The 23,090-nt window shown below is 39.7% G+C and overlaps 2 protein-coding genes across 2 annotated transcripts; both read right to left on the reverse strand.

The window, feature by feature from the left end:
* Positions 1 to 18,541: 18,541 nt before the first annotated feature.
* LOC138348934 (uncharacterized) lies at positions 18,542 to 20,082 on the reverse strand. The gene is made up of 3 exons (XM_069298543.1): positions 19,894 to 20,082; positions 19,444 to 19,564; positions 18,542 to 18,852 (listed from the first exon to the last, which is right to left on the reverse strand). The coding sequence occupies exons 1-3, from the start codon at positions 20,080 to 20,082 to the stop codon at positions 18,542 to 18,544; spliced, it is 621 nt and encodes a 206-aa protein (XP_069154644.1).
* A 36-nt stretch (positions 20,083 to 20,118) lies between these two features.
* LOC138348935 (uncharacterized) lies at positions 20,119 to 22,134 on the reverse strand. The gene is made up of 3 exons (XM_069298544.1): positions 21,708 to 22,134; positions 21,316 to 21,377; positions 20,119 to 21,141 (listed from the first exon to the last, which is right to left on the reverse strand). Exons 1-3 carry the CDS (start codon positions 22,132 to 22,134, stop codon positions 20,119 to 20,121), a joined length of 1,512 nt encoding a protein of 503 aa, XP_069154645.1.
* Positions 22,135 to 23,090: the final 956 nt, after the last annotated feature.

The following is a 23,090-nucleotide window of genomic DNA, read 5'->3' on the forward strand; positions in this document are numbered from 1 at the left end:
CATCTTCACTCTATTTCGCAGATGGTTAGAACTAGAGCAACAACCGCGCCAACACCAACACCGGCAAGACATGATGCGTCTGAGCCAGCCACTGAGGTAGTAGCTCGAAGAGGAGAAGTGGCAAGAGGTCGCGGTAGAGGTCGTGGGAGGACGTCCTCTAGAGGAAGAGGACAAGCACCTAGCCCATCTGGTACTAGGGCGGTGACTCCTCCACCGACTGAGGAAGTGGTAAGAGGGGGTGAGGATGGGGAAAATGAGCAGGTGCAGAATGAGGAATTACCACCCCAACCTACCCCAGAGATGATCAATCAGGTTCTTGCCTATCTTAGCGGGTTATCTGATCAACGCCAGACACCTCCAGTGTTTTCTGCACCAGCACCCCAGGTTTCGGAGGTACAACATGCAGTTATTTGTGGCTCCCCGCATGGATGCCTCATTGGAAATAGGCACGTTTCCTCGGTTGACTACAGGGCCTATAATGACAAGTGATCAGCATGAACTTTTCAGTAAGTTCTTGAAATTGAAACCCCCAGTCTTCAAGGGTGCTGAATCTGAGGATGCCTATGATTTTCTGGTGGATTGTCATGAGCTACTACACAAAATGGGCATAGTAGAACGATTTGGCGTCGAGTTTGTGACCTATCAATTTCAGGGGAACGCCAAAATGTGGTGGCGATCGTATGTTGAGTGTCAACCAGCACAAGCACCACCTATGACTTGGGCATCGTTCTCTAGCTTATTAATGGAGAAGTATATACCCCGGACTTTGAGGGATAGGAGGAGAGATGAGTTCCTGAGCCAAGAGCAAGGCAGGATGTCGATTATTGCTTATGGGGATAAGTTTAGTGCACTATCCAGGTATGCCACCCAGCTTTGCTTCAGTCCACAAGAGCGGATTCGCCGTTTCGTGAAGGGGTTGAGGTCAGATTTGCTGATTTTAGCATTATAGGTAGCTACTGCAGCAAAATCCTTTCAGGAAGTGGTAGACTTTGTGATAGAGGTGGAGGGAGTGAAGCCAGATGACTTCACCATGGCATCAGCAACTAAGAAGTTTCGTAAAGGAGGTGAGTTTAATGGTTCTTACTCTAGAGGGCAGAGTTCAGGAGGTTTATCCAGCCCGACCTATTCAGTCTTCACTACAGGCTGTAGCTGGGGGTCCACCGCAGACCGGTCAACATTTCTCTGAGTTTGGAAGTTATCCCCAGACTCTGTCGTTCTCACAGGGACCTATGCTTGAATCCAGAGAATGTTATGGATGTGGAGAGACTGGACATATTAGGAGGAATTTTCCAAAACCGAGTTACAGACCCCCAATAATCAGAGGTATAGGTGGTCATGGAAGAGGCCATTATTTGGGAGGACGTGGTGGCCGAGGTAATGGTGGTCACCAAAATGGCCGGGGTGATGGGCAAACTGGAACTACTGCAGCGCAACATGGTAGGGGAAACGGGCAGACAGGTGATAGGGCCCATTGTTATGCTTTCCCTGGAAGATCTAAAGCGGAGACATCTGATGCTATCTTCACAGGTAATCTTTTGGTTTGTGATTGCATAGCTTCTGTATTGTTTGATCCTGGATCCACATTTTCATATGTATCTTCCTCATTTGCTATTGGTCTTAATTCACCTTGTGAATTGCTTGACATACCTATTTGTGTTTCTACTCCGGTGGGTAAGTCTGTGATAGTTGAAAAGGTGTATAGGTCTTGTCTTGTGACTTTTATGGGGAGCAATACTCATGTAGATTTGGTTATCTTAGAAATGATTGACTGCGATGTAATTCTGGGTAAGACTTGGCTTTCTCTAAATTTTGCAATCTTAGATTGTAATGCTAAAACTGTAACGTTGTCCAAGCCTGGGACAGATCCGTTAGTGTGGGAGGGTGACTACACTTCCACTCCAGCTCGTATCATCTCCTTCCTTCGCGCTAAGAGAATGGTTAGAAAGGGTTGTTTAGCTTTCTTGGCACACATCAGGGATGATACTACCCAAGTACCTTCAATTGAGTCGGTTTCGATAGTCCGTGAGTTTCTAGTTGTGTTTCCTGCAGACCTTCCTGGTATGCCACCGGATAGGGATATTGACTTTTGCATTGATCTGGAGCCGGGTACTCGCCCCATTTCCATACCCCCTTATAGGATGGCTCCCGCTGAGTTAAGAGAGTTAAAGGCCCAACTTCAAGAGTTGTTAAGCAAAGGCTTCATTAGACCAAGTGCATCCCCTTGGGGTGCTCCGGTTTTGTTTGTGAAGAAGAAGGATGGAAGTTTTAGGATGTGCATACACTACAGACAACTAAATAAAGTAACTGTTAAGAACAAGTATCCTCTTCCTCGCATCGATGATTTGTTTGATCAGTTACAAGGTGCTTGTACCTTCTCGAAAATCAATTTGAGATCTGGTTATCACCAATTGAAAATACGAGCAACGGATGTGCCCAAGACTGCTTTTCGGACCAGGTATGGGCATTACGAGTTCTTAGTAATGTCTTTTGGGCTTACGAATGCCCCTGCCGCTTTCATGAGCTTGATGAATGGGATTTTTAAGCCATATCTGGATCTCTTTGTCATCGTGTTCATTGATGATATACTGGTATACTCAAAGAGCAAAAAAGAACATGAGGAGCACTTGAGAATGGTATTGGAAATATTAAGGGAGAGAAAGCTTTATGCCAAATTCTCAAAGTGTGAATTTTGGCTAGATTCAGTGTCCTTCTTGGGGCACGTAGTTTCTAAGGATGGAGTGATGGTGGATCCTTCTAAGATCGAAGCAGTGAAGAGTTGGGTAAGACCTATTAATGTTACAGATGTGAGGAGATTTGTTGGTTTAGCTAGCTACTACCGTCGATTTGTCAAAGGATTTTCCTCTGTTGCTTCTCAATTGAAAAATTTGACTAAGCAGAGTGTTCCATTTGTATGGTCAGACGAGTGTGAAGAAAGCTTTCAGAAGCTCACGACTTTGTTGACTACTGCACCAATTCTCACCTTGCCAGTGGAAGGAAAGAACTTCGTTGTTTATTGTGATGCATCCTATTCTTGTTTGGGTGCAGTGCTAATGCAAGAGAAGAATGCAATTGCTTATGCTTCGAGGCAATTAAAGGTGCATGAACGTAATTATCCGACCCATGATTTGGAGTTGGCTGCGGTAGTGTTTGCATTAAAGCAATGGAGACACTATCTATATGGGGTTAAGTGTGAAGTCTATACGGATCATCGTAGTTTACAATATGTCTTTACTCAGAAAGATTTGAATTTGAGACAGAGGAGGTGGATGGAACTACTGAAAGATTATGACATTACTATCTTGTATCATCCGAGAAAAGCTAATGTTGTGGCAGACGCGTTAAGTAGAAGAGCAGGGAGCATGGGAAGCCTAGCTCACTTACAGGTTTCCAGACGCCCGTTGGCTAGGGAGATTCAGGCTCTGGCTAATGACCTCATGAGGCTAGAAGTAAATGAGAAGGGAGGGTTTTTGGCCTGTGTGGAGGCAAGATGTTCCTTTCTTGACAAGATTAAGGGAAAGCAGTTTAATGATGAGAAGCTGATTCGGATTCGAGATAAGGTGTTGCGAGGAGAGGCTAAAGAAGCAAAAATCGACGAGGAAGGTGTTTTGAGAATTAAGGGAAGGGTATGTGTACCCCGCGTCGATAATTTGATTCATACTATTCTTACATAGGCTCGTAGTTCAAGGTATTCTATACACCCTTGTGCAACCAAGATGTATCGTGACCTAAAGCAACATTTTTGGTGGAGTAGGATGAAGCGTGACATTGTTGAGTTTGTTGCTCAATGCCATAATTGTCAGCAAGTAAAGTATGAACACCAGAGGCATGGAGGGACACTTCAGAGAATGCCCATTCCGGAATGGAAGCGGGAGAGAATTGCAATGGACTTCGTGGTTGGTCTTCCCAAGACAATGGGTAAGTATGACTCCATTTGGTTGATTGTTGATAGGTTAACTAAGTCTGCTCACTTCATTCCGGTCAAGGTGACTTACAATGCGGAGAAGTTAGCCAAACTTTACATCTCGGAAGTTGTTCGATTGCATAGGGTTCCACTCTCCATCATATCAGATAGAGGTACGCAGTTTATTTCTAAGTTTTGGAAAACATTGCATGCGAAATTGGGTACTAGGTTGGACCTTAGTACTGCGTTCCATCCTCAGACCGATGGTCAGTCTGAGCGAACGATTCAAGTGTTGGAGGATATGCTTCGTGCATGTGTGATAGAATTTGGTGGCCATTGGGACAACTTCTTACCCTTAGCAGAGTTTTCATACAATAATAGCTATCACTCAAGTATTGATATGGCCCCATTTGAGGCACTGTATGGGAGAAGATGTAGATCTCCCATTGGGTGGTTTGATGCATTTGAGGTTAGACCTTGGGGTACTGACCTTCTGAGGGAATCGTTAGATAAAGTGAAATGCATTCAGGAAAAGCTTATAGAGACTCAAAGTAGGCAGAAGGAATATGCGGATCGGAAGGTTAGAGACTTGGAGTTTATGGAGGGTGAGCAAGTCTTGCTGAAGGTTTCACCCATGAAAGGAGTGATGCGGTTTGGTAAGCGAGGTAAACTTAGTCCAAGGTACATTGGTCCATTTGAATTTCTGACGCGCGTGGGGGAGGTAGCTTATGAATTGGCCTTACCCCCAGGACTGTCAGGAGTGCATCCGATATTTCATGTGTCTATGTTGAAAAGATACCATGGGGATGAAAACTACATCATTCGTTGGGATTCAGTCCTGCTTAATGAGAATTTGTCTTATGAGGAGGAGCCTGTTGCTATTTTAGATAGAGAAGTCCGCAAGTTGAGGTCGAGAGAGATTGCATCCATCAAGGTTCAATGGAAGAATCGGCCGGTTGAAGAATCCACTTGGGAGAAAGAGGCTGATATGCAAGAAAGATACCCACATCTGTTTACAGATTCAGGTACTCGTTTTCGCCCTTGTTTTTCTTCTTGTGATCGTTCAGGGACGAACGATGGGTAAATTGGTATCTATTGTAACGACCTGTTTAGTCGTTTTGAGCAGTAGAGTATTTCTGGTAATAATTGTCTGAGTCGACTGATCCCACGACGGACCGTCACGAGCACGACAGACCATCGAGGGTTTCTCATCCAAAACACTTAGAATTCTGAAATTTGGGTACTGAGATCGACTCACTGAACTTCGCGACGAAATGACAGGATGGACCGTCACAGGCATGATGGGCCGTCACAGACTCTTCAAGGAATAGAGTCTCTGAACTTTATGATGGAATCAGCAGGACGGACCGTCGCGGGCACAACGGGCCGTCACAGTCTGCGTAACCCTGCCTGGGTCGGATTTCTGTTAAATGTTTTAAGGAGCGTTTTGGACTATTCCTGCTTATAATTATGAAGTTAGTTGTTTAATGTTAATAATTCAATTACTTGCGGGTTAAAGGAGATAACCTTGAATTAATTAGTGGGTTACTTTTGTCATGTTTTATACTTAATTATATGCTAATTAGGGTAAAAGAAAAAGGGTTTGAATAAGAAAAATAGAAAGAACAAGGAGAGGGAGAACGAACGAACGAGGGAGAGGAGAAACGAAGAGGAAAGCAAAGCTTTGGAAAAGTAGATTTCTTGAACACGAATTCTTCGGTGGAGGTAGGTTATGGTTTATGCTATTTCATAGTAAACTCCTAATAGCGAATGATATGTATTGGGTAGTATTGTAAAGTCTGCTATATGCTTAATTGTATGCTTGGATGATGTGATTTTGTAATTGTAATGGGTTGGAAAGATAAGGTTGTGAAGCTTAAACCTTAAACCCTCTCTGTTAATGATGATGCCTTGGTATAAAAGGAGGCTTGACGAACTAAAAGAATGTGGTTAATGGATCGGGTGTCACGAACCGACATATAGTATTGAGGGGATCGGGTGTCACGAATCGACACATAGTATTAGGGGGATCGGGTGTCATGAACCGACACGTAGTATTGGGGGATCGGGTGTCACGAACCGACACGTAGTATTAGGGGATCGGAGTGTCACGTTCTGACACCAGGATAGTAAAGAGAATGAATCTTGAATTTTGCTAATATACTCATATTTAATGAACCTATTTCCCAAATGAGTATGGTATGGAGGTTTGCGTCCTCATGGGTGTACTTGGCGTTATTATCAATGATTCTTGTACTTGTTGTTGCTACCTGTTGAGTATTGTAGTTGATTTTATGATATTATCTAATATATATTGCTTTCGATTTTGAGTTGGCCGATGATATCTACTCAGTACTCGTGTTTTGTACTGACCCCTACTTGTATGTTTTCTTTTTGTTCATTGTGGAGTGCAGCAAATGTACCGTCGTCTTCAACTCAACCGCAACTCTAGCCAATCTTCATCACGTCAGATTTCAGGGTGAGCTATTGTTTCTAGCTTGGACTGGATCTTCTTCTTCACGTCTTGTCCTTGAAGTTCGGACATGGACCATTTGTTTACTTATCTTGGCTTTCTAGATACTCTTAGATTTAGTAATTTGAGGATAGATGTTCTTGTGATGAAGACTTCCAGATTTTGGGGATAATGATAAGTTTGAGTTTTAGAAGTTGATTATTGATTTTGTTAATGTGTTTTAAGTCTCCCACATTTGTTTTCTGTTTATTATGTTTGAAATGTTAGGGTTTGGATTGGTTGGTTCGCCCACATAGTAGGATAAGTGTGGGTGCCACTCGCGGCTCGTTTTGGATCGTGACAGAACATGTCTTTAGGACCGAAGCTCAACTACTCACCAAAACACCCAACTCTTAATCTTAGGCCTCAAAAACCTTACCAGTCACTCTACTAGCTCAAACTCAAAGTTAGATGAAACTAATGAAATTCTCATATGACACTTGGAACTCAACATGTTGACCAAATCAATCCTATCAAGAATTCTCAACTCCAGAGCGGTCAAATCACCAAATCACATACTATTCTAATGACAAAAACTAAGAATGAAAACATTATAAGGAGTGTAAAATGGTCATTTCACAATTAAAAGCAAAATCACAAAAAATGAGACATCACAACGACCACCTCTAAACTAAATGAGTCATTTCTTAATGGTCTTTTGGTGCACGTAAACTTAATTAGGGCGAAGACTCATATTTTTTTCTAAATCGTATTATTTCATTTTTTTACTTCAGCTGGAAATTCAGATGTTTTTGTGCATCTATATTTTATGTTACAGATGAAGTGAAGTCATTGATCTGAATAGTTAACATAATCTGAAACTTGAATTAATATTTTGTTGTGGTTCATATTAATTTTTTCCACAATACTATTAGAATGTGATATCGTTACCATAATTTCATATATATGTCTTTTAACATAGTCTCATTTCACATTTATACCCTTCAACTTTGTATGTGCACAAATAGACACTTAATCGTGTATAAAGTTGAATGAGTAGACACATTAGTCCTATGTGACATAATACACAAAGGACACCACGTAGGATGCAAATTGTCATGTAGGAGGCCATATAGGACATGTGTATTGTCTATTTGTTCAATTTTATACATGTTTAAGTGTCTATTTGTGCATAATCAAAGTTGAAGGATACAAATATAAAATAATTCAAAGTTAAAGGGCATAATTACGTTTTAAGTAGTAAGGGAAAAATTACAGAAATCGCATATTTTTTAATGCAAAATTACAATCTATCTCTTAAACATTTATAATACAGAAATCCCTCAAACAGATACAATAATATAAGCGCGCAGATACACTAAAGAGAGGGTTGGATACATTAATAACTAAAAAATCAAAGCGTTGATACATTAAAAGGAGGGTCAGATACATTTAAAAAGAGGGTCAAACACATTAAAAAAGAGGGTCGTATACATTAATGTAGGATCCGAATACAATAATGGACAAAATATCAAAGTGCTGATACATTTAAAAGAGGGTCGGATATATTAATGGAGGGTTGGATACATTTATGACATTTTTTACTTAAAGAGAAGAATAAATAAGGGATTTTGGAGATTTGTAAAACTTATAAGGGATAATGGTAATAAGTAAACTAAAAGATGAGATTTCTGTAATTATTACTCACTAATACTACATAAACAAATTCTGAGTAGCTATGTTTATGTTTTAGCAATTTATCAGTCCTTTGGACTATAGTTTATTTTATTTTTTTCAAGATTATGTTCATTCATATCCAACACCCCCTTAGATATAATTCTTTCACCAATTATGAAATTAGTATCAAATTCCCATTTACCAGTCGAGTTAATGTTAAACTTTATAATTCTTTGGCATAATACATAAATATACTCTTTAACTTGGTTTCGAATCACATTTATGCCCTTCAACTTTGGGTGTGCAAAAGTAGACACTTAAACTTGTATAAAGTTGAACAAATAGACAAACATGTTTTACATATCATTCTACATGTCATTTTTTGTCCTACGTGGTGTCCTAAGTGTATTTTGTCATGTAGGACTCATGTGTTTATTTATTTAAAAGCTGGATGGTTAAAGTGTTTATTTGTGCATTATGAAAGTTGGAGGTTAAAGTCAAAATTTAAAGTCAAGTTTAGGGTCAAATATATGTATCATGCCAAATTTTTTTAACTTTGAACTAATATAGAGACACGCCTTAACTAAACTAAGGTCCTATTACCCCCCCCCCCCCCCCCCCCCAAACTTATTTTTATACACGTTTTGTCTTACTGGCACACTCTGTGCGCGTGGGAGATATTTGGATGCCGCGTAAGCGAAAAAGGTGCACAAAATTACAAAAAATAAGTTCAGGGAGTAATAGGACCTTAGAATAGTTAAGGTGAATTTCTGGAATTCGATCATAGTCTAGGGGGTACTTGTGCATTTTCCCAACCAATATATTGTTAATGTTTGATACCGACTTGTGAGAAGATTGTATTATAATATCATCGTATATACAGATAAATGAATATAATTATATATATAAACTAAATTTTTTTTAGTTGGCAACAATATATTCAATATTATTTTTATATTAAAATGGCTCAAATCCATTAATATAAGAGCGACATGGCAATGAATTTCTCGGCTTCAAAGATGAAAAAAACTGATGGAGAACTTTTACCTTTTTCATATTTGATACAACATTCTTAGTTTTCAAATGATAAATATTTATATTTTAAGGTTCATAAATTGATATTAGCGCAAACAAACATCAGTTTGGTGGTTGATTCATCAATTTCGCAATTGAATTCGTACTGTTTCGTACATGATTTATCTGTATCGTTGTTGATTCATCAATTTCATGGGTATATTTTAAGTGATCGTTGTTCAGCCATAGTAATAATACACTAACAACTTCTTAGATATATAATAGTAAAAAATGACTAAGTTTCGAAAAATCAGTTAATTTTCTGATTTAAGAGAAATTAATTTTCCGAATTGACAGAGTCGCCATTTGATTTTTAGTAAAACCAATAAAACATAAAATTGTTTTTCAAAAGATTTAAACAGATAAAAATCAGTTGAAAAAGTGTTCGAAGTTCAATGTGCATTCCGAGAAGGTGTCAGGCGCTCAAATGACCGCTAACTCTCGGTTGACCGTCGATTTGACTAAATGACCTTTTAAAATGATTTTTCCAAATTTAACTAAATAATGAGAGACTTCGCCTATATATGTATATATTTTATTTTAGTTTATTTTTTTATATTATTTCTAAGGGGAAGTATCTAGAGGGGATTATCTTAAGGGAATAAACCTAAGTGTTGACAACAATCAATAAAAAAACCTAAATAAAATAATAATAATAATAATAATAATAATAAATTAAAAAATATATTTATGACTATATAAATATAGCAAGAAATGACTGTCCTTAGGAAATTAATAAATTCAACCGAAAGGTTAGTCAATATAACGGTAATAACAAATGACCCAAAGAAAATTGGACCTCTTGCAGATTTCTGTGGGCTTTGCCCTCATTTTCCCTTTAAAAAAAATTGTGTATACGTGTAACGTATACCACTGTATATAGGGCTGCATTCTGCCCTTTTCTTTGTATATCAAGCTGTATATTCGGCGTATATATCCTGATTCACCTTCTCAAGCACCTGTATTTATTTTTGGACCTGTGTATCATGCTTTGTAATGTATTATAGTGTATATAGTATGTAAACAACTAGTATACAACCTCCTCAAAACCTGTAAATAAATTTTACAGCCCCTGCTGTGGTTCTTCTGCTCCGTAAGCCAGCAGTCCGACTGACTTAAAGACGGGAGACACTCGAGCTTTTATGGCTCGAATTTGGGATGCAACAAGAAGAATCCATTATGGACTCGGAGGGGTTCATACAGCAAAACAACAAAAATAGAGAATTAGTATCCGTATCGAATAGGATGAATGGGGAATATCTTAACTCATACAAGAACTATTTGAGGAAAAAAACTTGAAAGAAAGATGTTGCCAACTTCAACTATTAAAACTAAACAACGAATAACTATTAAGATCGGCAAAAACAAGCAAGCTTAACAAATAATAGTAGTTAACAATCACTATTTTTCCCACCCAAAAGTAATATGCATGAATACTTGAACAAACAAATAAGAACAAATTAACAAGACCGCAAAAGGTAAATCTTATCCTAATAAAGTGATCAACAAACACATGGAAAGCCAAAAGATGATGAAGAAAAAAAAGGAAAAATACTTCACTGCAATACATGTAATGGTTGAACTTAATTATATGAATGACATATAATGGTGTTGATGTCAAAAGGAAATTTGAAGGTTATAGTAAACATGTTCCTTAAAGCAAAAGGAAGACACTTGCAGGGATCGAGCCAATTTCTCAAGCTAAACATGCTGCAAATGAACACAAACATGCATGGAAAACTATAGAACACAAAGAGAAGATCATGGTTAGGCAGTGACATCACACAAAATGAGGCGGGATCGAGAAATAAAAAAGCACTTTACATTCTTCAGGGGACTGACTACAAATAATGAGCAATTTTTTACTAAACCGTGGGTGAAACGGGAATGAAACAAGACTCCAAACAGGCTCAGCTCGAGGTTGAAGAACAAATCTTGGTCAAACTAAATTTACACAAACTTACAGTTATGGTTAGAAACCATTTAGCCCTTTAAGAATCAAAATACCAAAAATACGAACATGTAATGACAAACCAACATTGTTCCAACCTCTTTAGCGATTACCGAAAGCAGAAATAAAGAACAACAAAGGCACACTCTTTGAAATTTGAATCTAGCGAAGAACGAACTATTAATCAAAGATATTTTAAGCATAAACAACACAAAAAAAACACAGTTTTGATTCCACTATACCAGGCAGCGAGACAGCGGAAAACACAAAAGAAATGGGTGAATGTGGGGGATTAAATCGAATATGTTGTGAATGACTAAAGTTTTATTAGCAGCATGCTGACTTAACGAAAATGACACAGGGACATGCATATCGTATAAAATCATATCGAGTCGACCATACATGACATCCGACAGCCACAAAGAAAAGCTTCAACACACCTAAGTATCATTTTGAGACAAGGAAACAAGGAGAAAAAGAAACATCACGAAGGAGGTGTAGTTACCTTTCTCCAGGCAGTGAGTTAGGACCAAACGAGCAGGAACGACAGATGAACTTCCAAGTCAAGGATCAAATTCGAGCAACAGCCGAGATGCTTGGTAAAAATTTACCAAACTGAAACGCTATATAGAGAAGAAGGAGAAAAACTCCTTCTCTGTTCCCCTGAATTATACCTAAGTATTTCTACGTGGTCTGTCCCTGTTTTTTTACTACTCGATGCCTTTCACTTTAGAATTTTGCCAAGTGAAAAGCCACAACCCCCCTTTTCCTGAATGTATTCTTAGAGTTGCATTACTGTACATATTTCCATTATATCTTCGCTCAAAATCACAACTAAAGCTACTAACTTCGAAAAAGAAAAATCCCCCCATGAACCTTGAGATAAAGGGAATATATAAAGGGAGAATTAGGGTTTCACCAGGCGGGAAAACCGGATTGGAATCGGGTTCAAAACCTATCCAAAAAACTCAAAATGTGAATTCCCTCGCCACTTTTGGACAAACACCCTCTCCCTGCACTTTTGGATCCATTCCGCAATAGGAAAAGAGACGGACGTTTGGGATCGATCCCAAACGTCCTTGCGCGACGTGGAGCGATCCCACAACGGCAAGCACAAATATGCAGGTTGTACGTGTAAAGCTAGCAGAGGATGGAGATGAAGGGAGCTTTTTCGCGTGAAGAAGAAGATAGGCGCGTAGGGTTGAGAGGGTCACGCAATTGGGTGCTGGGGGTTACGAAATTGGGCCTTGGGGTGAGGAAATTTGAATTCTAATTGTTGTCAATTTATGGAATTTGACTGGGCTTGCTGAAAAGTGGAACAAGTCCTGAAATTCTTGCCAAAATGAATTAAAATTGGTATAAGATAAGGTGAATTAAATATAAATTAATATAAATCAATTTCATAAATTTCTTAATTTGAACAAAATAAAATAATCGACTTAGTTATGAAATAATTAAACTTATTAGTAAAAAAAATAAGAAGATACATAAAAACCTTTTGAGACAATTTTTGAATAATCACGATATTATAACTATATACATAATTATGTAAATCATATATATTATGAAAAGCAAAGACATACATTAAAAGTAATTTGAAAACTATTTTAAACTTTATGAAATCGAATTATTTTAAGTCGTTTTGAATTAAGAAACTTGTTAATTAATTTATCAGGGATGGTCAAAATTGGGTGTCAACAACTGTCCCTTATTTTACCTGTATTGATGCGAGAAATTCGAGGACAATGAAATTTACCACCGATTTTGACCGACCACATAATTATCTTTAGGAAAAAGGATTTGGTAGGACTTCAGGAATTATGACCGAACCCCGGAAATGAGTTTCCTACATATCTCAGGTTATATGAGAATTCAGGCCAGTTGTAGTTCGATACACTTGATTTAACACACGATCTTGAAAGAAATCAAAAGCCACCTCGATATCAAATTATAAAGGTACCGAAATGCTCAAATAAAAAATTTGAGAGAGAATGTTGGAATACAGCCGAGTTTTCAACATTGAACCCACCTACTTATCCTTAAACCTTAGGAATAAGGCTGCTTGTAGTTCGACTCAATCGGTTGAAAAAGAAATCCATTATGTTAGATAACCTTGATTTCGGACAAGTGACAAATCAAGTCAAGTATGAAAAAGAGGCTTGTAACCTATTAGCCATGAATGTGGTCCCTCATATCCATAGGTAAGAACTTACACCGACATAATTTCCAAACTCTTGGCGCACTGTCACTTAGATTTGAAACTGACAAAACTCAAAGGAAAACCCACATGCCTTTTGATAGGGGTGTGGTTTGATTGTGGTGGAAGTCGCTCCTCTGCTCGCGTCCTAAGAGTTTGACATTCCTCTTTGTACTGTGTCCCAGTTCGCTGCTAAGAAAAAGTTCTATGTTGTGTTGCATCCTTGTTGATGTCATCCGCACCTGTGGTATGTTTTGGAGAATTCATCCTTTCGGATGCCCTCGACAAAGACTGAGATAAAACTTGTCCGCATAAAAATATGATTTTAATGGAAGACAATGTCTTTTACCATGTTGACACTTAATCGTTCTACTCGATATTTGACATCAACTAGATTGGTTTGACGTAAAGCGAATAAAGCTTATGTCTTGTGTTTGCAATATAATCTCGAATGTATTCTATGCAGTGCTAGTATTTCTCTTGATGTCGTCTTCAATGCTCTTCATGATGTTTACTTTTATCAAAATAAGAGAATGTCGTTGATGCCGATGGATAAATGTTTCTCTTGGGGTGCATCCTTTCCTTTTTTTAGTAATGCATGTTTTCTTGCGGGGCATGAATACCTTCCCGTGATACGTAAATTTCAACGAGCCATGGAAACTTCTCGTGAGGCATAATTTTTGCGAGGTATGAAATCTTCTCACAATACATAAATTTTGCGAAGTATGAAATCTTCTCGCGATGCATAAATTTCAATGAGGCATAGAATCTTCTCGTGATGCATAAACATCTGCGAGGTATGAAATCTTGCCGCGAAGCATAAATTTCGATGAGACATTGAATCTTCTCGTGATGCATAAATTATGCGAGGTATGAAATCTTCTAGCGATACATAAATTTTGTGAAGTATGAAATCTTCTCGCGATGCGTGATCTTCCGCGATGCATAATATTGACTCGCGATGCATGGTCTTTTGCAATGCATTAATATTGACTGTGATGCATGATTATTGAATCGTGATGCATGAGTATTGACTCATGATGCATGGTCTTCCGCGATGCTTGAATATTGACTCGCGATGCATGGTCTTCCGCGATTCATAAATATTGAATCATGATGCATGGTCTTTCGCCATGCATGAGTATTGACTCGCGATGCGTGGTCTTCCGTGATGCATGAATATTGACTCGCGATGCATGGTCTTCCGCGATTCATAAATATTGAATCGCGATGCATGGTCTTCCGTGATGCATGAATGTCATATCGCCTCCAACGATGATAACGGTAAACGACTTCCGATATTATGATACAAATGACGTCCTTTATGGAAACCAAAAACTCTTCCTTGAGATTTCCGCTAGATTCTCCTTCGTATATAGCCGAACGTCCTTTATAAGTTTCATGTTGTTGGAAATTGATTGAAATAAACAATTCATATTCCTAAGTCTTCCTCTAGGAAAACTATTGATTTTGGGATAGTTTTCTCCTCTTTGTACTTCTCTATATTCATCCATCAGAAGAATTTGCTGATTTCAGAGCATAACTATAAACCTGCGTCCACAGAAAAATTGTTAGTTAGTTTTTAAATAAAAAAATAACTGATCTGTGTCGATTTCTTCAGTTTTTTGCTCCTTGTCTTGCTATCTCCGATTCATTTCCCGATCTCCCGACTCTTGATTGATAAGACAAAATATTTTATGCCAAAACAAATGAAACACAAAGGAAAATCTTTAAGAAAATAAATTTTCAAGAAAAAGCATCTGAGACAGGTCATTGCCAAGTCATGTCATATCGGGCTTAACATACTTATTTGATTCCGATGCTTGGAGGTTTATCTTATTATTCGCTGGGGATTTCTAGAGTCACTCTGGACTTGTAGATCTATGCTGAACTTTTGAGACCATCCTCAAAATTTCTGTCCCAGTTAACTGTCTTGCTTATCTTTCCACTATAACTGAGTAGATTACGGAATTTTTGAGATCTACTCAAGAACTCTGTCCCAGTTGTTGCAAATTTCAAAAAAATCTGCTATCTTGACTCGCGGAGGAAGAATTTTTTTTTTTGAGAATTTTTGAGTCCCAGTTTCTATTGTAAAGAGTAGTAGAAATCTTATGGGAGATATGACTTAACCCTTGTGGCGCCTACATATCCCGTTGAGGTAGGAATCAGGTCAAATGTAGTTCACCCTCTTAAAGGTTGACAAAGTAAGAAATTTACAAAGAAATCGATCGAGGCCGACATAGGCCGCCTACATATCTCATTCTTGAGAATTCAGGTCGAACGTAGTTCAAATACAAGGAAATATCAAAAGGGGTAAATTGGGTGACCGAAGCCGACATAGGACGCCTACGTATCTCATTCATGAGAATTCAGGTCAGACGTAGTTCATTACAAAGTGAAAAAATTTAAGCAAAACGAATACAAGAAAGCGGAATGATTACAAGTAAATAACAGAAATGCAAACTGCAGCTTCACACATAGTAGCTCTAGACAGCGTCTGAGTTGATAGGTTTAGGCCATCCGTTGCCATCCATATCCGGTAGGACCAAATCACCTCCAGATAATACTTTGCGAACCATGTAATGTCCTTGCCAGTTTGGTGCGAACTTTCCTTTGTACTCGTCTTGATGAGGAAAAATACTCTTAAGAACCAGCTGCCAACTTCAAAATTTCTGGCTCTTACTCTCTTGTGAAAGGCCCGAGTCATTCTCTGTCTATACAACTGGCCATGGCATACGACAACCGTTCTCTTCTCATCAATCAAAGTTAGTTGATCAATCCTCTTGCTGACCCATTCAGCATTACCTAACTGAGCTTCTTGGATGATTCACAAAGACGGTATTTCGACTTTAGCAGGTATGACTGCTTCTGTCCCATGCACCAGCAAATATAAAGTGTCTCCAATTGATGTTCTGACAGTCGTGCGGTACCCCAATAAAGCATATGGTAACATCTCGTGCCAACCTCGATGCTTGTCAATCATTTTCCTCAAAATCTTTTTGATATTCTTATTGGCGTCCTCTACGGCTCCATTCATTTAGGGACGATAAGCAGTTGAATTCCGATGAGTGATCTTAAATTGTTCACAAATATCTCTCATCAGTTGACTGTTGAGATTTGCACCATTATCAGTAATGATGGATTCTGGCAGTCCATATCTGCATATAAGATTATTGCGAACAAAATCAGTCACCACTTTCTTGGTTACCGACTTGAAAGGAGTTTCTTCCACCCACTTGGTGAAATAATCAAAGGCAACCAAAATGAATTTGTGCCCATTAGAAGCGGCTGGCTCTATCCGACCTATGATATCCATACCCCAAGCTACAAATGTCCAAGGTGAACTCATAGCATTAATTTCGTGAGGTGGCACTCGGATCAAATCACCGTGCACTTGACATTTGTGACATTTTTTCACGAACTTGCAACAATCATTCTCCATAGTAATCCAGAAATACCCGGCTCGTAGGATCTTTCTTGCCAAATCGAGCTCATTCATATGGTTGCCACAAACTCCAGCATGTATCTGTTCAATCATTTTCGCAGCTTCAACGGCATCAACACATCTGAGAAGACCTAAGTCAGGAGTTCTCCTATGTAGGACTTCTCCACTTACAAAGAAATTGAGAGCCATGTGTGTATCGACTTCTTCTGATTGGACGTAGCATCTTCGGAATAAGTTCTAGACTCCAAATACTTCTTTATATCAAAATACCAAGGCAAACCGTCTGGTTTTGCTTCAACATGGGAATAATGGACTGGATGTTCTTTCAACTCTATATCCAAAGAATCAATGTAATCTATATCCGGATGTTTAATCATCAAAGCGATGGTGGACAGAGAATCGACTAATTCATTCTGTATTCTGGGAGTATGTCTGAACTCGATCTTACAAAATCTTTTACACAACTTCTGCACATGTTGTACATAAGGTATAATCTTAGGGTTCTTGACAGCCCATTCTCTTTTAACTTGATGAATTAAAAGGTCTGAATCTCAAATAACCAACAACTCGTAGACATTCATGTCGATGGCCATTTTCAAACCAAGAATACAAGCTTCGTATTCAGCCATGTTTTTGTGAAATTAAATTGTATATTAGCTTCCATGGGATAGTGCTGACCAGATTCTGACACTAAGACTGCTCCAATACCTTTACCTTGATGATTTGCCGCCCCATCAAAGAATAATATCCAACCTGGATAAGCTTCAGAAATACCTCACCCACAAATGACACTTCTTCATCGTGAAAATAAGTCTTAAGTTGCTCATACTCTTCATCAACAGGATTTTCTGCAAGATGATCATCCAAAGCATGTGCCTTTATCTCTTTCTGAGTCACATACACAATGTCAAACTCACTCAATAACATTTGCCATTTAGATAACTTTCCGGTCGGCATCGCTTTCTTGAAAATATACTTCAATGGATCCATTCTGGAAATAAGATATGTAGTTTATGAAGACAAATAATGTCTCAACTTCTGGGCAAGCCACATCACTGCACAAGACGTTCTCTCCAACAAAGTGTAACGAGACTCGTATGGAGTAAACTTCTACCTTATATAATAGATAGCCCTTTCCTTCTTTCATGTCTCGTCGTGTTGTCCAAGTACGCAACAGACAAGTAAAATAATAAAGGACTCCCTTCTCGCGGAGGAACCAATACCGGTGGATTGGAAAAATAGTTCTTGGTAGAATCAAAAGCAATCTGACACTCTTCAGTCCACTTTGTCGGGGCGTATTTCTTTAACAGCTTGAAAATAGGCTCACACACCAGGTTGATTGAGCTATGAATGGGCCGATGTAATTTAACCTCCCTAAGAAACTCATTACCTCTTTTCTCGTCTTCGGCGGAGGTAACTCTTGAATTGCTTTAATCTTAGAAGGTTCGATCTCAATGCCCCTTCTTCTTACTATAAATCCCAAAAACTTCCCGACTGGAACTCCAAAATTGCATTTGGCGGGATTCAACTTCAAGTTGTAACGACGCAGACGATCTAAGAATTTCCTTAGATGTGTCAAGTGGTCCGAACTCTCGCAGGACTTGATTATGACATCATCCACATACACTTTGATCTCCTTATGAATCATGTCGTGAAAAATGGTCGACATAGCTCTCATATAGGTGGCACCGACATTCTTGAGGCCGAACGACATCACCCTGTAGGGATATACACCCCAAGGTGTAATGAAAGCCGTATTTTCTGCATCTTCCTCATCCATCAGAATTTGGTGATAGTCTGTATAACAGTCCACAAACAACTGCATCTCATGCCTAGCAGAGTTGTCAATCAAAAATATGAATATTCGGCAATGATAAATTATCCTTCGAGCTAGATTTGTTGAGATCGCTATAGTCAACACAAATCCTGATTTTCCCATCTTTCTTGGCGACCAGAACACCATTGGCCAGCCAAGTTGGATATTGTGTCACTTCTACCAAATGGGACTCTATCTGCTTGGTGATCTCTTTCTTAATCTTTAAACTCAGTTCAGGCTTGAACTTCCAAGTTTTCTGTTTCACCGGACCGAACCCCAAGTTAATCGGTAGCTTATGAGATACGACATCGGTACTCAACCCTTGCATATCACCGACTCCTAGACGAACACATCAGTATATTCAGCAAGCAAATGAATTAGGCCCTTTTTCTGAGCTTCATTTAGGCGGATGCTGATCTTAACTTCTTTGACACATTCTGGATCTCCCAAATTCACCATTTCCGTTTCTTCTAGATTTGGTTTATGCTAATTCTCGAACTGTCGAAATTCCTCAGTGACATAATCTGGTTTCCCATTTTCTTCTTCATAATCATCAACCTCGTCGTCACCTGCCTTATTTTATTCATTTAGCTCGTGATATGACATGACATTGGCAGGTCTATAACTTATGTTACTGAAATCATAAACAAACAAAGTTAGAAGTGTAAAGTATAACAAACGACTAAATAAATAAATTTAAAGACAAAGAGGCTTTCATTTAAAAACAATGTAAACTATGGCCATGGCACAGGGCCATGTTGCCTTCTTTGAACATCACAATGATAAAATTTAAAAATTCGAATATTTAAGAAAATGCTAAAAGGTGGGTCTCGGGCCTCTTCCGGATTGCCATCGATTTTAATATGCATGAAATGATGTCTTTCTACCAAAGAGTTTGGGGGATCAGGATTGTCCTGGAGGTCCAGTTACGCAGCACGTCCCCTGACTCAGCGTCGCGGATACCAGTTAACTCGACCTCTTTCTCAACAATAGCATCGATCTCCTCGAAGAGGTCACAGATTCCTTCCCTAAGGTCTTCATGCTCGGCATACTATCGGATTGGAAAGGATTGATACAGATGTGGGATCGACCTAGTCAAGGCTTGCTCATTTTTCTTCTTCATCTTCAGGTCATCATCTTTGGTGATGGACCCAAACCATATATGGATCTCTTAATGAGGACCGAAATAGGCTCAATAATTCCGTGGAAATCTCTTCCCAATCCGAATCCTGGCTCAAAACCATTCTGTAGCATCACAGTGGCTATCATCTTGTACACGACAGGCAATGGAGTCTATGGGGCCAAGTCTTCAGCGGTGGAATTCACCAGCTCCACCGTGTAAAAGCCTGTACCTCACGGTATCTCATCAATGATCGGCACCTGTCTGCCAAAATGACTCCCTTCACCATGAATGACCAACTCTTCATTCCTCCACACGAGCTTCATCATCTGATGGAGAGTAGAGGGGACGTCCCCAGCCATATGGATGAACGGCCTCCCCAGAAGAAGGTTGTAACTGGTATCTATATCCAACACTTGAAATTGCGCGCTGAATTCTGCGGGGCCCATTTGAATGGTCAAATACACTGCTCCCAGTGTGTCTCTTTAAACCCCATCAAAGGCTCTCAAGTTGACCTGGTTTCGCTCCAGTTTCCCAAGGTCAAACCTTAGCTGCATCAATATCGACAACGGGCAAATATTCAAACCAGATTCGTCATCTACTAAGACGCGGTCGACAACCTTTTCACGGCATATCACAGTGATGTGCAGCGCCTTGTTATTTGATCTCATTTTGACAGGCAGCTCATCGTCACAAAATCGGTGCTCTTGAATAACTTGATGAATCATGGAGGCCACGTTATCACTGCTTGTACCTACGGGTACGTACATATCATCAAGAGCTTTCATTAAGGCCTTCTTGTGGGATTGAGAGCTCATCAGCAGGGCCCATACGAAGATCTGAGCTGGAGTCTTCTCCAAATGTTTGACGATGGAATAATCCTTTGGTTGCATCCTTCTCCAGAATTCCTCTGCTTCTCCTTTGCTTATCGACCTCTTAGCCTGGTCCTTTTTTCCTCCGAGAGAAAGCTCGTCAGGAGTGTAACACCTTCCAGACCTGGTCATGCCTTGAGTAACAATAGTTTCAATAACAAACTTAGGTCTGACGAGAGTTTCTGACGGCAACAAGGCAACAACCTTTGTAGGTGTCAAAATAACAAACTCTCTCTTTTCTTTGACGCTTAAAGAAGCGACAACCCTTTCAAAATCATCATGAACGATGGAAGTAATCATATTCATAACACTCCAGTCTTCATCTGTCTCGATCATATCGACATTGCCGCCTCCATGATTTGGCAATGGGTTTGTGTTGATATTTGGTGCCGCCGGTTGGAGAGAGACTACCTTCTGATCAATCAGATCCTGAATTTTGTGCTTGAGGTTGATAGAATCTTCAGTATCATGTCCAACACTATTGGAATTATAAGCATATCTCTGATCGGGTTTGTAGAACTTTGAATTGACATCCACGGGTTTGGGCCCCACAGGGTGGATGTATCCAGCTGCAGCCTGTCTCTCGTACAGTTTGGTCCGGCTTTCAGCGAGTGCAGTAAAGTTCCTTGAAGGCCTCTTCTCAAATTTGGGTCAGGGTGGGTCATAACTGCCTTGTTGAGGAGGAGGCACATGTTGATAATTTCTGGTATTTGGATGGGGATATTGGCTTCTGGGATATGGATTTGTTTGGTAATTTGGCGATAGAGCTTGGTGATTCGGAGGAGGACTTTGGTATAGCGGAGCTCGCACTTGATAAACAGGAGGGGGTGCTCGGTAGCTCGATTGTACGTTAGCACAGTTGGGAGCAATACCTTGATGGGGAGATGGAATTTTGTAAGGTTGAGGGTAATTTGGGTACAGGTGAGAAAGATTTTGGAAATTTGGCGGTGGACTTTGGTATACAGAAGCTTGGACGCTTGGATAAATGGAGGGAGCATTCTGATTGTTGGGATGACTATATGGCGTGTAACAAGATTGGCAGGACTTTGAGGAAGGCCGGGAATGACTTTAGGAATATAATGAGCTTCTGGGGGGGTTTTCTTCCCCCATATGAAACAACAACAACTTCTTCTATTTTCTTTCTCAACAAACCTGAAGACCCCGTGATGCAGCTACACGGGCTATCTTTCCTTATTTCAAACCGTCTTCGATAGTCTCACCAATCTTGACTATCTCGGCAAACTTTGCTCCAACAAGAAACGTGATTCTATCATAATATTCTGGCTCTTGCACGCGCACGAACACTTCAATGATTTCTTTCTCGGTCATGGGTGGCCTCACCCTTGCTGCTTCTTTCCTCCACCTATAGGAGAACTCCCTATAGATTTCGGTTGACTTTTGCTTCATCTTCTCCAAAGAGTATCGATCGGGAACAATTTCTATGTTGTAAGCAAACCGAACAATGAAATCTTTGGCCAATGCATTCCAGCTGGGCCGTTGTCTGGTTTCATGCGAGGTAAACCATTCGAGAGTTTCTCCACACAGTCTCCGACTGATGAGCCGCATCAATAAAGCTTTGTCCCTTCCGACTCCCACGAGCTGGTCACAATAGGCTCTCAAATGAGCCATAGGGTTACCCACTCCCCCGAAGGTGTCAAACTTTGGAATCTTGAACCCTTATGGAAGGTCCATATTTGGGTGGATACACAAGTCCTCGTAACTAATTCCAGCGATGTCGGGGATGCATTGTAGCTCCTACATGGCCTTCTTGATTTCCTTTTTTATATCGACCCTTACATCTTCCTTTGTCCTTCATTCCTTTTCTTGCTCCTCATAATGGTCCAACTCAGAACCGTGCACATCATGCTCGGCAGGGACGGAACTTGAAAAGTGGCTCTTTTTGGTAGGGGTGGAGCTACAGAGGGACTTTGAGCGTTTTGGGCGGTTTGGAACTGTGTGGGTAGGCCTGAGGATTGGTGTTATGATTTAAGTGGTGGTGGGGTGTTTGGGGATTGAAAGCATTTTGATTTTGATTTTGGTTTTGGTTTTGGTTTTGTGGGGGTGGAGCGGTCTGATGGTGAGTTTTTTGAGGATGGGGTGGCATTTGGGGATGGTTGTTTTGAAGAGGAGATGGAGTTTTGTAGGATGTTGAAGCATATTTGGGATTTTGGGTAGTCTGATCTTTAACCGACGGATTATGAACAGGTGTAGATGGTTTATTCAGAGTTGGATCCATATTTGAGAAAGGGAAATAGATTGGAGGTCTTCTATCAGCAGCGTTAGCAACAAATCCTGGTGGAGGCAGATCCTGTCTCCGTTGCATTTCCACCCTCATCTCTGCAATCTGATGCATCAGCTGCATAATTAACTCATTCTGTTTTGCTACGGTGGGTTGAGCTACCACAACATCAGTAAGACTCACTTCTTCATTATTATCCCCCATAACTGCCTTTCCTCTGTCTGAGCTTTATCTAGGGAAGGAATCTGCAGGACATTTTAATCTGGTGAAATAAGGATGATCTGCCAGCTTTTGATCGAGACAGATCAGTTTCAAAGTACTTGAGAAGGAAAACAACTAAAAGGCA

The sequence above is a fragment of the Solanum lycopersicum genome, chromosome 5, assembly GCF_036512215.1.
Source record: "Solanum lycopersicum chromosome 5, SLM_r2.1".
NCBI classification, from domain to species: Eukaryota; Viridiplantae; Streptophyta; class Magnoliopsida; order Solanales; family Solanaceae; genus Solanum; species Solanum lycopersicum.